At 40.6% G+C, this 17,940-nt stretch overlaps 1 protein-coding gene across 1 annotated transcript in view; it reads left to right on the top strand.

Annotated features, from left to right (window-relative positions):
- Window positions 1-17,940, top strand: part of LOC147683687 (phospholipid scramblase 1-like) — a 604,007-nt gene that overhangs the window by 255,324 nt on the left and 330,743 nt on the right. The window contains exon 4 of the mRNA XM_086944890.1: window positions 3,739-3,769. Coding sequence (XP_086801016.1) covers window positions 3,739-3,769 — 31 coding nt within the window. The remainder of the gene's footprint in view (window positions 1-3,738; window positions 3,770-17,940) is intronic.

Here is a 17,940-nt window from a genome sequence, read left to right as displayed (position 1 = left end):
GTTTTAATTTTCATGTTCCCCGCTCCACCGGAGAAATGCCTCGCCTATAAGCGCCTCCGGGCGCGGAAGTGGGTGGGGTGGAGTGAGCAGGGAGACCTGGGGGCTGTAGTCCCCCCCCTCGGCGGCCGCGTGTTGTTTGTAGCGGTGGCGGGGGAGACTTGCAGCTGGTTTTCAAAGCCCCTAGGTCAGCAACAAGGTAAAATAGCCTCCAACAGTGAGTCCGATTTAATTTTCAAGATCCCCGCTCCACTGGGGAAATGCCTCGCCTATAAGCGCCTCCGGGCGCCGAAGTGGGCAGGGTGGTGTGAGCAGGGAGACCTGGGGGCTGAAGTCCCCCCTCGGCAGCCGCGTGTTGTTTGTTGCAGCGGCGGGGGAGACTTGCAGCTGGTTTTCAAAGCCCCTAGGTCAGCAACAAGGTAAAATAGCCTCCAACAGCGAGTCCGTTTTAATTTTCAAGATCCCCCATGCAAATGAGGTACCATTTTTCCATTTTTATTGGGAGACCTTGGGAAACGCTGGGTGGTAGGAAATTTGTGGATCCACACAGATTTCAGAACTTTCTACCACAGAAATATGAGGAAAATGTTGTCTTTTTGACAAAGTTTGAGGTTTGCAAGGGATTCTGGGTAACAGAGCCTGGTGAGAGTCAGACAAGTCACCCAATCCTGTATTCCCCTGGGTTTCTAGTTTTCAAAAATATATAAGTTTACTAGGTTTCCCTAGGTGCCAGCAGAGCTAAGGTTTGAAATCTACAGCTAGGCCCTTTGCAAAAAAAGGGTCCGTTTTCACTGTGAAAATGTGGTGTGTCCATGCTGCGTTTTGGGCCATTTCCTGTTGCGGGCACTGAGCCTACCCACACAAGTCAAGTATCATTTTTCTCGGACGGCTATGGGGAATGAGGGGTGGGTAGAATTTTGTGGATCCACGCAGAATCCAGAACTTTCCACCACCGAAATGTGAGGAAAGTGTGTTTTTTTGTGTCAAAGTTTGAGGTTTGGAAAGGATTCTCCGTAACAGAACCTGGTGAGAGCCAAACAAGTCACTGAACCCAGAATGCACAGGGGCAATCCAGCTGAGAGGTTGAGCAGCGTGCGCCCAATCCTGTTTACCACTCACCCAATCATGTATTTCCCTGGGTGTCTAGTTTTCAAATATGTATAGGTCTGCTAGGTTTACCCAGGTGCCGGCAGAGCTAGGGTTAAAAATCTACAGCTAGGCACTTTGCAAAAAAAGGGTTCATTATGACCTTGAAAATGTGGTATGTCCATGTTGTGTTTTGGGCCATTTCCTGTCAGGGGCACTAGGCTAACCCACACAAGTGAAGTAACATTTATCTCAGAATAGTTTAGGGGATGTGTGGTGGGCGAAATTGTGTGTATCCACACAGATTCCAGAACTTTCCACCACAGAAATATGAGGAAAGTGTGTTTTTTTGACATTGAGGTTTGCAAGGGATTATGAGTAACAGAACCTGGTGAGAGCTAGACAAGTCCTCTTATCCTGGATTCCCCTGGGTATCGAGTTTTCAAAAATGGATAGGTTTGCTAGGTTTCCTTAGGTGTCGGCAGAGCTAGGGTTCGAAATCTACAGCTATGCACTGTGCAAAAAAGGGTCAATTTTCACCTTGAAAATGTGAAGTGTCCACATTGCGTTTTGGGCCGTTTCCTGTTGCAGGCACTGGGCCTACCCACACAAGTGAGGTACCATTTTTCTTGGAATACTTTGGGAAATGTGGGGTGGGCAGAAGTTTGTGAGGATAATTTGCTTCATTTTACAAAGTTTGAGGTTTTTAAGTAATTCTGGGTAATAGAAGCTGGTGAGAGCCAGACAAGTCACCTTGTCTTAGATTCCCCTGGGTGTCTAGTTTTAAAAAATGTATAGGTTTGCTAGGTTACCCTAGATGCTAACAGAGCTAGGGTTCAAAATCTGCAGCTAGGCACTTTGCAAAGGTTTTCAAGAGATTCTGGGTAACAGAACCTGGTTAGAGCCAGACAAGTCACCCCATCCTGGATTTCCCTAGGTGTCTAGTTTATAAAAATGTATAGTTTTGCTAGGTTTCCCACGGTGCCAGCAGAGCTAGGGTTCAAAACATGCAGATAGGGACTTTGAAAAAAGGGTCAGTTTTCACTGTAAAAATTAAGTGTGTCCACGTAGCATTTTGATCTAGGCCTACGCACACAAGCAAGGTACCATTTTTTACGAAGAGACTTAGGGTAACACAGAACTATAGAACAATTGTTATTGCCTATTAATTTTCAATGCATTTCTGCCTTCCAAATGAAACACAATGTGTAAAAAAGAAGTCACTTTGAAAAATGTCCTATCATTCTCATGCTAGTATGAGTTCTCAGCATTTTGGAAATGTGCAAATAGCTACTATTTCTAAACTATATATTTTGTTCCAATTTCAGAAATACATAGGTGTCTTTCATCCTGATTGTTGACTGTATATAGTTTCCCAAATTAATTGCTATATACCTGGTACATAATAAAAGACCATTGCAAGACACTGCTCAGTTATTGGCTCTGGGTTTGTGGTGAACCTAAACGTCCTATATATCCCCACAAGCAGAAATGTCAAGTGGATGTAACAGTACATTGCTTTCCAACATCTATCATAAAAGTGAAAAAGTTACAGGTGACAACGTTGCCACAAATGGCTGTTTATTTAGCTCATTTTCAATATTCCCAATTTCAACTGGTAGTTTCTATAAAGGATGTACTTAAATGACCCCTTGATGAATTCAGAACTTTGTACACTTTTCTGAAATATATAGCTTTCTAGGATCCATTATAGCTTTCATACCCAATTCTACCATTAACTGGGACAAGGTTGAAAGCACAAAAAGTAGCAAAAATAGGCTATGTCCCAGTTAAATGCCACAACTTTGTAAAATATGTTGGTTTTCTAACAAAAGTCTCCCAGTCCCTGAATGCTGGGAAAATGGGGATTTCAGCCCCACAAAACCTTTGTTGATACCATTTGCAAGGGAAATAAAAAGACACTTTCATTTGCAGCACTTTTTTCCAATTGAGAAAAAGAAATTGCTGTACTTTGGCTAATATCTGGGTCCCCTCTAGGGTTATCCACAAACCCTGGGTACCTTTAGAATTCCCACAATGGTGGAAGTAAAGTACGCAAATTTGGCAAGGATACCTTACATGGTCAAAAAGTTACAGGGGCATAAGCTCGAACTACGCCAAATAGCCCAAAAAAACTTATCACAGAGGGGGAAACACCCTAGCAGCGAAAGGGTTAATAGGAAACTGGCAATGGCTCAGTGCTATAACATCCTCGGCGTTCCACTTTCTCTTTGGCGAAGAGTGCATGTATGCTGTTTTGAGTCTTATGCCATTCAGTACAATCATTATTTGGTTATAGTTCTGGTATTTATTATAGTTTGAGAAATGTAAACAGCTATTGTGCAATTTGGCCAAAGGAAAAAAAAACCTTCTCTGTTATATTCTCATCCCATGATGTGCAAAATTATTTTGTGTAAAAATAAAACCCTGCCACAAGGGCGTGCAAATACCACTATCGGAGAAGAGAGAATGCCCTAAAACAGGGAGAAAATCATGGCAGGTAAATTAATGATTGAATGGCTGGGACATCAATTCATGTTTCATAGAAAGTTACACAAAATGCAGAAAAAATCTATGTAAAATGTTATCGCAATCCTGTGAACTCATGTTATGACCACTAATACTGGACATCTTATTTATTGTCACCTACTACAGATGGAGACTATATTCATCGGGCAAATGGAAGGTAAGCATTATTATTCTCATAAGTGCTTCAGAAGTAAATTCTCTGGGATTTTCTTCTTTGTGTATGTGTTTTTCATGACAAATTTGGCGCTCTGATCTTTGAATTACTCTTATCTCTTCTGATGGGCAGAACAGATGCTCCTCAAAGAAATTGAAATATAAAATTGTTTTCACGATTTACTATTTTAGATTTTTTAAAGTATATTATCCTGGAATCGTTGTGTCATTTGGTTCAATTTGTTTTGTGGATGCAAATGATATTTGATGAAGGCAAAGAACAATACTGATATAATGTCACAGATTATGTCACTGGTCTACTTCTGAGACTGATCTCTCATTAATTACAATGCAATTCTCAAATGTTACCTCAAAGAACATCAATCATGGATGGAACTGGAGAAGAAAGGTATAAAAAGCAATAGATCTACAGCATAGACTTATAGCCCACCGTAGCGGGCAATACCGGCTATTAAAGGCTCGCTCCAGCGTTAAAGGCCCAAGCCATGTCATAAGTGATGTGATATGTGATGCCTTCAGCAGTGCATTACTGGAGTGCGAGTTATAGTTAGCTCAGCTAACTATAACAGACAAATTTCTCAGTTTTTTTTACGAGTGAAATGCCAGCCTAACTACAATGTCCCTGAAACCCATGTTTTTTCACTGAATTTGTAAGGGTTTTTTAAATGCTAATTTCTAACTAAAACGTCCCTGAAACCTGTGGTGTTTTAAGTAAATATATATATATATATATATATATATATATATATATATATATATATATATATATATATATATATATATTACCTACTGGCGGTCGCCAGTAGGTATATATAGTTAGGATTTTTTCTCTATGGGACTTTTGAAAATTCTATGTCTAATAACTTTGGCGTTTGTGGACGGAATCGGCTGAAATCTTCAGGAAAATGGCACACCCTGAAAATTTGGTGGGGTTTCGTCAAGGGGGGGCCGAGAAAAAAGGGGGGTCACAAAACACGTTTTTCCCATTCATTTTTCCATAGGGCGTTTGGCCTCACTTTTAGCTCGAACGGCTGAATGGATTTGCATGAAACTTGGCAAAATTGTAGGGACTGTTAGCCCGATGTGCCTTTGCTGGGTCTCAATATATGTGCTCCAGTGGATTTTGAGAAATTAACGTTTTAAAAAACAGATATATCTGTGACAGCGTCCCGGGTAGCGCTCCGGTTCGCGAACTTTTCGCGTAACGGAGCTTTGCAAAGCGAAGCTAATTGGCTCTCCAGTGTCTGTCAACATTCTAAACAGTCCGGTGCGGCCGCCATCTTGTCTCTCGGTAGGATTGAGAGACAAGAAGAGGAGAAAAACGAAGGGGGAATTTAATGAAAGGGGGCAAGGTAGACCCTTCTTGACCCCCTAGGAATGATGTTGGGGTTATTAAAGGGTCCCGTGGGGCAAATAAAAAAAATTTGACTTTTTGCCGTAGAAGCGCTTTCCGGTTCGCAAACCGGATAGCAAATCGTGGACGTGAAACGGGAATTCGCCATTTTGTGTTTCGTTTTAATTAAATTACAAGATGGAGGAAAAACAATGTGAGAAATGGGTATAAGGGGGTACGGGAGACGTATCCTGACCCCTTATGTTTTCTGAGGGTGGCTGAGGATGCTCATATATGTTGATACTTGTCTTCCAGCGGCTGCGCGTGAGCGTTTTTTTTTTTTTTTTTGCTGCGTGACTTCTGTTAACGTTCGATTCGAAGGAAATCAGGAAGTGTTGACCGCCATTTTGACACTGCGAGTAAATATATTGTTAAAAATAATTGTTATAAATTAATCCGTATTGATAAACATTGTCTGCGCCATCTTGCTTTTTTTCCAATGCCACACTTTTGTCGTGCACGGCAGCCATTTTAGATGCCTTGACCAGACCCACTCTCTGCACGACGCCGATCGTGACGTCTGTTAACGTTCGATTCGAAGGAAATCAGGAAGTGTTGACTGCCATTTTGACACTGCGAATAAATATATTGTTAAAAATAATTGTTATAAATTAATCCGTATTGATAAACATTGTCTGCGCCATCTTGCTTTTTTTCCAATGCCACACTTTTGTCGTGCACGGCAGCCATTTTAGATGCCTTGACCAGACCCACTCTCTGCATGCCGCCAATCCTCAGCATGGCTCCCCACCCTCGCAAGCATCTCCCCCACACATTGGTCACCCCCGCTCTCTCTCTTATGCATGGGCCATAAACCTCCCCCCATCTGCGCTGCTCTTCCCTGAGAATCACACCCTGTGCCCACCGACACCTCCCTTTCACCCTATTCACTACCGCACCCTCTGACACTCCTCTTCCTTTGTGTCTGATTGTCCAGGCCGGTCTCAGGCTATCACCTTGCCCTGCGGATGTAGTTTATGGCCTCAACTGTAAAGAATCACCCCTCTTCAAAGGAGTTACAGTAGATCAAGGCCCCCACCCCATGAGATCTATCACACCACACGCGTTCCTACTATCTGATAACGATCCTGTATTGTAATTGGGGAGGGGATTCTCACTGTGAGGGTGTGTGGGACCGAGCCTGAAGCGGAAGATTCCAGGGATGCCTTTTTGTACATCAAAGTCTTCACAATTATGTGTCACATTAAAAATATATAGCACTCCAACAAAGTAGTAGGATTATAACACTTTAATAACTTATAAATATATACAAAGCACCAAAAACAGTAAACACGTTAAAAAAAAAATTTAAACACAGCAACAATGGTCAGTAGCGGTCTGTTGTGCGAATAGTCCGAAGGCAGCACAACTCGCCGAGATCTGGACGGCACCCCCTTGCCATTCAGCGGTTTTCCGCCCGCTTTTCCTGCACTGTGTCTTGTCAGTAGCGGTCTGTTGTGCGAATAGTCCGAAGGCAGCACAACGCGCCGAGATCTGGACGGCACCCAGGTGATGTCCTTTACTTGCCGCACTGGTTTTGGCATCCTACAATGCTGCACAGAAAAACGGCGTGGGGCGCCCCGGGGGGGGGGGGGGGGCGGCGTGAACGGGCCTCCCCAGGTGGAGGCTCGTCTGCTGTAGTGGGGCGCCTTTTTACCGTTTCAGTCACCAATCAGCAGTTTTCCGCCCGCTTTTGCTGCACTGTGCCTCATCCGCCATTTAGCTGTTTACCGCCCGCTCTTGCGGCTACAGCGTCTCGCTCACCATGTAGTTGAATTGCGCCCACTCTTGCGGTGCAGCGATAGGCGGCTGCCACAGGACTCTTAAAATGGCGGCCGGCTCTTCGGAGTTGGGCCTGGTCCACTAAAATGGCCCTGGGACACCTTGGAACTCGGACGCTTGTCTGCTAGGGCTTGGGCCCCATTCTCGAAAGCGTCCCCTCAGCCTTGAAGATTCTACAAAAGTCTTGGGGGCCCCCGACTCCCGCAGGCTTCCGGTGGGGAGCGGCTGCCATGATTGCTTGCAGAATGGCCACGACGGAGCTACGAGATGGTGGTGCTCTCATGCTGACGCCAGCTTCAGTCTGAAACATCCAGAAACACTGTAGACTACCAATTCGATCAGTTCCGGTGGAGCCCCAACGTGACCATATATAGTTATAGACCATATATAGTTAGGAATTAGCATTTACAAAACCTTGAAAATTCACTGAAAAAACCATAGGTTATAGACCATATATAGTTAGGGATTAGCATTTACTAAACCTTATTTTACTCGCACAAAACCATTGAAATTCGCATATATAGTTAGTTGCACTAACTATATATCGCGCACCCGCAATCCACTGCTCATGATGTCACATATTACATCATTCATGGACATGGTCAGTGACATCACTGATGACATCACTGATGACAACACCCAGTGACTGTATGTTTCTGTAAAGTTAAAATATGTCTTACATATTGAAGAATGAGTGGATGTATAAGTGTCTGGATGAAGGATTTAGTAGGTGCGTGACTGACTGTATGAGTGAGTGATTAAATGTGTCTCACTGAGTGCATGGGTTAGTGACTAAACTGTCTGAATGTGTACATCAGTATGTCTATTGTTGTGTAAGCTGCTGCATGTGTTGATCAGTAGCTATATGAGTGGCTATATGGGTTATTGATTGGTTGCCCAAGTATTTGAATGGGAGGCTGAGTGTGTGTGTAGGTGGCTGGGAGGTGTGTGACTCTGTGCATAGATGTGTAAGCAGTTGATTCACTAAGTGTATGAGTTCAAGAGTGCATGTGGAAACAGCTATATGGGCGGTTGACTGTCTGCCTGGGTGTGTTGGTGAGTGAATGGATATCTCAGTGCTACATGTGCAAGTAAGTACATATGTAAAACACAGTACATGTGAGAGTTGACATATATAAATAACTGTGCATAAGAGCCAGTGAATGTGTGAGTGGCTGTATGGATCATTATGAGCTTGTATCAGGGATTGTATAAGAGAATAAATAAGTGTTAGTATATGTTTGAATAAGTAAGGTGTGTATAACTGTATAGTTGAGGAAATGGAGGTGTGATTGATTCTTTGCATGACTGACTTGGTGTGTGAGTAACTCCATGGATGAGTGACAGTCTGTGAGTGTCTGTTTACACTGATTGTATCTAAGGTTATATTAGAGTCTGAAGAGGTTCATCGTATTATCACATAAATGATATCATCAGTGATGTGATCAGTAATGTCACATGAGATGTCATCAGTGATGTCATCAGTGATATCATTTGAGATGTTATCAGTGATGTCATTTGAGATGTCATCAGTGATGTCATCAGTGATGTCACTGACCATGTCATGAATGATGTAATATGTGACATCATCAGCAGTCGATTGCGGGTGCGCGATATATAGTTAGTGCAACTAACTATATATGCGAATTTCAATGGTTTTGTGCGAGTAAAATAAGGTTTAGTAAATGCTAATCCCTAACTATATATGGTCTATAACCTATGGTTTTTTCAGTGAATATATATATATATGTATATGTATATATATATATATATATATATATATATATATATATATATATATATATATATATATATATATATATATATATATATACGCAGGCGCTCTCTTCATCCGAAAAGAAACATGGAGCACAGACCCAAAGTAGGTGAAAAAGTTGTTGGTTTATTGAGCTATTACTCAGTCGGCCATTACGCGTTTCGGTACTGACGTACCTTGATCACATGACACAGTAAATGGTCACCTGGTTTCTTATTTACCAACATTTGCATTTTTTTCTTTTTTTGGTGATGCAGTTTTAAAGTGACAGTGCTCGTATTTTTACAGATCTGTACTCTTGGTGTTTTAACATTTGTTTGGCTTTTTAGGGCATTGTTATGCAACATTTCATGTCGGTTTAAATACCATAAGATACATTGTATAAAAATATGTACATATTTACACCATATTTACAGTTGTTCCTGTGCAATTTTCGCAATAAAGTGCATTTCATCGCGGTATAAATACCTTAGAGCATTTCTTACGGGAGTGTTATAAATATATAAATAAATAAATATATATATACATTTGTTAATAAAAACCCAATTTTTTCTTTCAAGCTCCTTCCGCTATGTACATAAAGTGCAAGAACGCATGTGCAAATTTACGCTTGTACATATTTATGTGTTGTATATTTATAGTATCTTAGCGATTTTTTATGCTTTTTCTAGAGCCAAATGTATATTCTTAGACAGATTCTAATGTGGTTTAAAAATCCTGATCAGAAGCCTCTGATGAGGATAGTTTAGTGAATGAAAAAGAAAAAGAAAAAAGTGTTGTTGTGCAAATCCTGGTGACAAAAAGGAAACAGAAAACTTACTAAAAAGTGTTACATCTTAAAATTCATAATTTTGTATATTACAATTGTTTTTTTTAAAAAAGGACAGTTGCATTTAAAAAACCTTTTGTTTTCTATTTCATATTTTATGTTGAGGCTCTCTTCTACGTGATTACACTTGGATGCAGTCAAATTTTCCAGGGTTTGTTATGTATATGTGTGCCCATTTATTCTATCCCCTCTGATAGACTCCATATTAAGATTGTTTTATATTATATATTACCTGACTGTTATTTATAGGCTCGTGTATAGATCTTCCGTTAAGTTGAGCCCATATGGATGTTTAGAATCCAGCTTTAGTATGTAGCTGGTTTCTAATCTTCTTAGTTTCTCATCCCGATCCCCTCCTCTCTTACTTGGGGGTATCGTGTCGATTAGGTAATATTGGAGTAGTCTGGCATCTCCCTGGTGTTTTTCATTAAAATGACGGGCAACTGGGTAGGTAGGGTCTTTGTTCTTGATCGCACGTATATGTTGCAATATTCTTTTATGTCCCTGTAATTTCGTGCTTCCCACGTATTTTAAACCACAGGGACACTCGAGGATATATACCACATATTCCGTTTTACACGTTAGCATATGTTTAATTTGTTGGTCACCTTTTCCAAATGCTAAGGTAAAACTCTTTTTGTTCACTCCATTTAAGCAAGCTTTACAAGATTGACATTTGTAGAAACCTTGTCTCTGGTTAAGCCAGTTCTTTTTGGGGATTTCTACTGGATTGTTCACTACTAATCGGTCTCTCATATTAGGAGCTCTCCTGTGAGTGACCGTTGGCTTCCTCGGTAAATGTGGACCTAGTATTGGGTCATTTTTTACCAATGGCCAGTTTTTTCGAATGATTTGACTGATTTTTTTATTTTGTTTACTGTAGCTTACAATCATCCTGAATTCGTCATCTTTTGGTATCGTTGTTTTTGATACCTTCGTGTTTGTCTTTGCTAGTGCTGTTTCTAGGAGTTAACTTCTGTCTACTTCATTACTTTTTGTTACAGCATTTTCAATACATGTTCTTGAATACCCTCTTGCTAAGAATCTGTTTTTACTTGACTCTTGTGCTTTAACCAGTTCTTGCTGTGTGCTACATATACGTTTGATCCGTAACATTTCCCCATATGGAATGCTTTCTACTAGATGTTTAGGATGATGGCTGGTTGCGTGTAAAATGGAATTTACAGCTGTTGGCTTTCTGTGTATTTTTGTTTCCAAATTGCCATGTTCTATATAGACCTCAACATCCAGGAATGTTACTTTGGTGGCGCTAATATCTGCAGTAAAGTTCAAGTTGATGTCATTTTGGTTAAGTTTATTGATGAATGTTGTAGCCTCTGTTTTTGTGCCTTGCCATATTATAAACAAATCATTGATATATCTCCACCAACACTTCACATGGTCCTTCAGTATGTTATTGAAATTACGATGGAGGATCAATTCTTCCCACCACCCCATATGAAGGCAGGCGTAGCTAGGGGAGAAACTAGCTCCCATAGCTTCGCCTCTTATTTGCTGGTACAGGCTGTGCTGGAAAAGAAAGATGTTATTATATAAACAGAACTCAATCATGTCTAGCAACATTTTACTGTGTTCAGCATAGACAGCATCCCTTTGGTTAAGGTAGAATTCTGTAGCCCGCATGCCATCTCTGTGGCTGATGCTCGTATATAACGAGGTAATGTCCATAGTTATTAACAGGAAATCCGATTGCCACTTTATATCTTTTATTTTGGCCAAAAAGTCTCCTGTATCTCTCAAATACGAGGGTAGATGTTGGACATGATCTTGTAAAAAGTGGTCTATATATTGCGACATGTGTTCTGTTAGGCTGTTGTTCGCAGAAATGATGGGTCTACCAGGTGGGTTCAGATTGTTTTTGTGAAGCTTCGGTATGAAATATAGCACTGGAGTTGTTGGGGTGTTATTTTTCAAAAATAGGAATTCATCCTTATTGATCAAACCTTTGCTTTTCCACGCTAGTAGCTTAGCATATAACTTCTCATTTGTCAATTTCAGAATATTCTGATCACATCTGCGATAACAGTCCTGATCCATAAGTTGTTTTTGGGCTTCTAGTAGATAGTCTGTTTTTTTCCAAATAACTAGATTGCCTCCCTTGTCAGCATTTCGTATGACCACTTGTCTGTTTTTGGATAGCTTACTCATTAGTTGTTTGTATCTTTTTTCCATCTTTCTGTTCTTTTTGTTTTTTGGTTTGTTTATAGCCCTGTTGAGGTATTTTAGTTCTTTCGTGATTTGTTCATGATAGATGTCTATTCCATCTCTTGGCATTATAGAGACAAACTTAGATCGAGGTTTGAAATTTGTAGTGCATATTCCACTCGCTTCCGGCATAATTTCTATTTCAATGCGTGATTCACCGTCTTGTGTTTGTGGTGTTTCCATTTCTGCCAATTCCTCAATGAAGTGTCTTTCTTGAGTATTGAATATTTGATCTCTTTCATTTTGATCGCTTGTCGATGGTATTTCAGGTGTTGGTGCCTCTTTATCACTTTTTAGCAAATGGTGTTTACGTAGTTTTAATTTTCTGATCCCTTTGTAGATATCCATACGCGTTTTCGCGTAGTCAAAGGTGCTTTCAGGGGCAAAAGACAGGCCCAAAGACAGGAGTTGCAATTCAGCTGAGTTCAGAGTTATGTCTGATAAGTTAGTAACTGTGATGTTATTAGTTGCTGTTGGTGCGTTGGTGGATTCTATTTTCGATTCCACCTGCGCGTTTGCTATCTCCTTGTTGATTCTCCTTTTCCTTGCCCGTCTCCTTTCTCTACGTTTGCGGGTTGTACTTTTGATTTTCCCGGTGGTTTTGATGTTTGGCGCTTTGGTCGGAGGATTTGTTTTTGTTCCTCGACTAAAAAATCAAGCTCTTCCACCATTGTTATGTTGGTTGGCACTCGTCCAGCTCTTATGTCCTCAGAATCACTTTCAATTGCGGAGCTTAAGCTGGAGGTTGAGGATCTTCCCTGAATGTTTTGTCGGGAGTCTTTATTTGCATCTTTTATACCACTGAACTTTGAAATTTTCATGTTTTCATACTTTTTGGCAAAAGTGAAGATTCTACCACACTCATAATCGTTTTTGTCTCGGTGATACTTGTAAGTTTTACGCTCTCTTATTTTTTCTTCCTCTTTTTGAAGTCTTATGGTCATTTCTTGTCTTAATTTTGTTGCTTCATCTGTTTGTCCCATGTTTTTTATTTCTTCATTGATTTCATCTATTTTTTCTTGTAGTTTTGCGCGGTCCGATTCCGCGTACTTTACCAAGATTATCATCAACTTTCTCGATGACTCCAGATTAGTCTCCGCCCATTCTCTGAGCATGTTTGGGTCGGGGGTCTCGTAACTGGGTGCTAGGAGGATACGCAAACCCCTCGGCACCCGTTTTACATCTAAATATCTCTGTAACGATCTTCCCTCCCACCATTTACTTTGCTCCTGTTTGCACAATTTCTCCAGTGCCCGAAATTTGTCCTTTAGTGTATCACCTTTAGCATTTGATGTCCCAGGTGCATTCTGGGATTTGGTGTTTAGTCGCGGTGTCACTGCTTCATCAAACATTTCTACCGCTTTGGCCTCTCAATCTTTTAACGTGTCTGACGACATTGTAACAGCTCTTCTAATTTACCGATAATTAGGCGTTTAGTCACTGCCGTTTCCGGCGAAACGCGTCGGCTTTGTTAACCTTTGTTGGTAAATAAATACTTTTGAATATCCCGAAGTGTCCCGACCTTTTTCTGTACCCTGGAGGGTGGACAGGAATTTTGGATTCATATATATATATATATATATATATATATATTCAATGAAAAAACCATAGGTTTCACACCAGTTATAGTTAGCTGGAAATTTTACTGACATAAAACCATTGAAATTCCACGTTATAGTTAGTTTGACTCACTATAACTTGCGCGTGTAATGCACTACTGATGACGTCACATATTACATCACTCATGACAGGGTCAGTGACATCAGTCATGACATCACTGATGACACCATCCAGTGAATGTGTGCCTTTCTGAAAAATAAATATGTTTTATATATGTATATGTAAAGGTCAATGGAAGAATAAATGTTTAAATAAGTGTCTTAATGGATGTTTAAAAAAAAAAATGATTGGTTAACTGGCTTATTAAGTGTATTTTAGTGAATACATATATTAGCGAATATTGTTTAAATATTTAAATGTTTGTATCAGTGTTTCACTTTGTGTATAAGTGGCTGCATGGGTTGGTGAGTAGCTACATGTGTGTGTATATGGGTTATTAGATGTTTTTTTAAGTATCAGCATGAGTGTCTGTATGGTTTGGTGGGGGTATTACTTAGCACATAGATGCATCAATGACTGACTCACTGTTTGTATGTGTTTGGAAGACGGCATATGTGCAGGACTGTATGGATGGATGAGTGTTTATATGTGTGTGTTAGTGAGTGAATGACTGTCTCACTAGTGTCTTTATCAGTAGCTACATATGTTTTAATCTAGTATATGTGAGTATTGATGTATATAAGTGAGTATATGTGAGAGTGAGAGATTGTAAGAGTTCCTGTTTAAATAAGTATGTGTTTCTATAAGTGATTGTTTAAGAGAGTAAGTATGTGTAAGTTTCCTTAAAAAGTAAGGTGGTAGTGTGTGTATAGCTGTATATGCAAATAAATGGATGATCAATAGTTTATTTGCATGTGTGAGTATGTGTGTGAGCAACTTTTGGAAGGCTGGCGGTGTGTTACAGGATGTATAGGTGTATCACTACATATGATGAGTGAGCATATGTATGAGTGACTATATAGAACTAGTGAATTAGTGGATGTGTATATAAATTGTGGAATTACTGAATTGGTTGTTGTAACTGGTATGGGTATCTCCTTTTTATTGAAAATTTTAGTTTCTATTTTTGAATATGTGTTTCAAGGGTTACAGTGAAAGGAGGTCTGTCACTCTGTCACAAGGATGGTGTCATCAGTGATGTCATGAGTGTTGTCACTGACTATGTCATGAGTGATGTAATATGTGACGTCATCAGCAGTGCATTACTCGTGCAAGTTATAGTGAGTCCAACTAACTATAACGTGGACTTTCAATGGTTTTATGTCAGTAAAATTTCCAGCTTACTATAACTGGTGTGAAACCTATATTTTTTCAGTGAATTTAATAGGTTTTTTAAATGCTAATTCCTAACTATAACTGGTGTGAAACCTATGGTTTTTTCAGTGAATTTCATAGGTTTTTTAAATGCTAATTCCTAACTATAACTGGTGTGAAACCTATGGTTTTTTCAGTGAATTTCAAAGGTTTTCTTAATGCTAATTCCTAACTATATAAGACCTGAAAGCCCACCAGGAATCTCCAGTATGCGCCAGGGGACTGCATTGCAGAGAGGTGTAATGAAGCCACGACCCTTTTTACACCTCTCTGCAACGCAGCCCCCGTGCATGTTTGAAGAGGGGGAACTAATTCCCCTTGCATACTGGGGGCCCCTGGGGGCCAACTAGCCCACCTGGAACCTCCAGTATGCGCCAGGGAGCTGCATTGCTGAGGTGTATTGAGGCTATGCCCCTTGTTACACCTCTCTGCAACGCAGCCCCCTGCCGCGTTTGCAGAGGGGGAACTAATTCCCCTTGCATACTGGGGGTCCCTGGGGGCCAACTATCCCACCAGGAGCCTCCAGTATGCACCAGGGGGCTGCATTGCAGAGAGGTGTAATGAGGCCACACCCTTTTTACACCTCTCTGCAATGCTGGCCACTGGCGCGTTTGCAGAGGGGGGTCTAATTCCCCTTGCATACTGGGGGTCCTTGGGTCATATCTGCCCAAACACCGATATTCCGAACGATTGAAAATTACTTTTCTTGAGAAACATTTGGATTTGGATTATCATGTCCTATACTTTGGAATTTTTGAAAGACTGGCTTTGAGGATGCTATAAATTAATCAAGTCTACCCGAATTGTGTGGGTAAAATTGATACCTAGTCACTTTGAATAAGAATGTACTTACGTCTCGTCTAACATTTTGGAAGAAATATCTAGTTATATGACAACAGGATACCGACATAACTTGAAGGAAATAAGAATGCCCTGAAGAAGTTCTGTTGTACAGAACGAAAGGTTTCGGCTGGCTGTGGTACATAAACTTAAGGAAAATAAAAGCATTTGAATATACACCAAGATTCAGCACTTCAATAAGGACTCTAAGTGATATGATTTGATTGGACTCATTGTGCAAGTGGTGCTGTGCCAAACTTTGGAATATTCTCCACTACTCTCTACTACTTACTCTCTCCTACTAGACTACTCTCAAATACTCACTCTCTACTACTCATTCTCTACTACTCTACTACTCTCTACTACTCTCTCTCTACTATTCACTCCCTACTACTCGCTACTCACTACTCCCTACTACTCACTATCTACTACTCTCTACTACTCACTCTCTGTCTACTACTCACTCTTTACTACTCACTACTACTCTCTACTACTTACTCTCTACTTCTCACGCTCTACTACTCTCTACTACTCACTCTCTACTACTCTCTCTCTACTACTCACTCTCTACTACTCTCTCTCTACTAGTCTCTACTACTCACTCTCTACTACTCTCTACTACTCACTCTCTACTACTCTCTACTACTCACTCTTTACTACTCTCTACTACTCACTCTCTACTGCTCTCTACTACTCACTCTACTACTTACACTCTACTACTCTCTACTACTCACTATCTACTACTCACTCTCTACTACTCTCTACTACTCACTCTACTATTCACTCTACTACTCTCTACTACTCACTCTCTGCTACTCTCTCTACTGCTCTCTACTACTCTCTACTACTCACTCTTTACTCTCTATTACTCACTCTCTACTCTCTACCTCTCTACCTCTCTCTACTTCTCTCTCTACTAGTCTCTACCTCTCTTCCGCTACCTCTCTACCTCTACCTCTCTACCTCTACACCTCTACCTCTCTACCTCTCTCTACACTCACACATATACACATATATGCATATATATGCATATGCATTTATATATATGTATGTGTATGTATATATATATTAAAAAACAACAACAAAAATATATATTTTTTTAAACAGCTACTTTTTTTTAAAACTGTCATTCTTTTTCCCCATGGTACCCTCCCCAGTATGCTCCCCGGTGCGTGTACCGGGCGCTCCCCGCGCGAAAATAAATATTTTTTTTTTTGCCCCCACATCAAACCTAGGGGGTCAAGGGGGGGTCTACTCTGCTCCATTATGGTCAATTCCCCCTTTGTTTTAGCCACCTCTTGTATCTCGATCCTACCGAGACACAAGATGGCGGCCGCTCCGGACTCTTTGGAATGTTTACAGACACCCGAGAGCCAATCAGCTTTCCGCACGCAGGTCGCATAGCGCGCCCGGTATGCGCCCGGGTGCGCGTACCGGGGCGCTGCCATAGATATATATATTTTTTTGAACCTAAATTACTCAAAATCCACTGGAGCACATATCTTGAGACATAGCAAAGGCACATCGGGCTACCAGTCCCTACAATTATACCAAGTTTGGTGTAAATCCATTCAGCGGTTCGGGCTAAAAGTGAGTTTGACCGCCAATGGAAATTAACATGGGGAAAACGTGTTTTGGGACCCCCCTTTTATCTCGGCCCCCGCTTGACGCATCCCCCCCAAACTTTCAGGGGAGGACCGGAGCTCGACGAGGCCATTTTGAGGAAATTTTCAGGCAGATCCGTCAACCGGCGCCAAAGTTATTTCAAATAGAATTTTGAGATTTTGCATTGAAAAAAATCCTAACTATAACTACCTACTGGCGACTGCCAGTAGGTAATATATATATATAAATATATATATATATTCTTCTGCGCTGTCGGTATCCGTAATTGGGCTCCAGGCGAAAAATAGCTGAGATTGTTTCATATATGTATATATATATATATATATATATATATATATATATATATATATATATATATATATATATATATATATATATATATATATATAAATATATATTATCAACTGGCGATAGCCAGTAAGTATATATAGTTATGACCTAGCTACCATGGGAAATCCGCAACATTCTACTGGGAATAACTTTGGCGCTGGTTGAGGAATTTGCGTGTAATTTTCCAAAATTTAGGCCAGCTCCGCTCCCCTTCTTCCCTGGAAGTTTCAGGGGGATTCGTCATGCGGGGGCTGAGAAAAAGGGGGGTCCCAAAATGTGTTTTCCCCATGTTAATTTCCATAGGACGAATAGACAAGGATACAGCCCAAACCGCTGAATGGAATTACACCAAACTTTGTAAAAATTGTAGGGACTGGTACGCAAAAGTGCCTTTTCTATATTTGGTGAAAATTGCTC

Source organism: Lissotriton vulgaris, chromosome 11 (assembly GCF_964263255.1).
Source record: "Lissotriton vulgaris chromosome 11, aLisVul1.2, whole genome shotgun sequence".
NCBI classification, from domain to species: domain Eukaryota; kingdom Metazoa; phylum Chordata; class Amphibia; order Caudata; family Salamandridae; genus Lissotriton; species Lissotriton vulgaris.
Note: the sequence above shows the minus strand (reverse complement) of the source record. Positions and strands in the feature narration are given on the sequence as shown.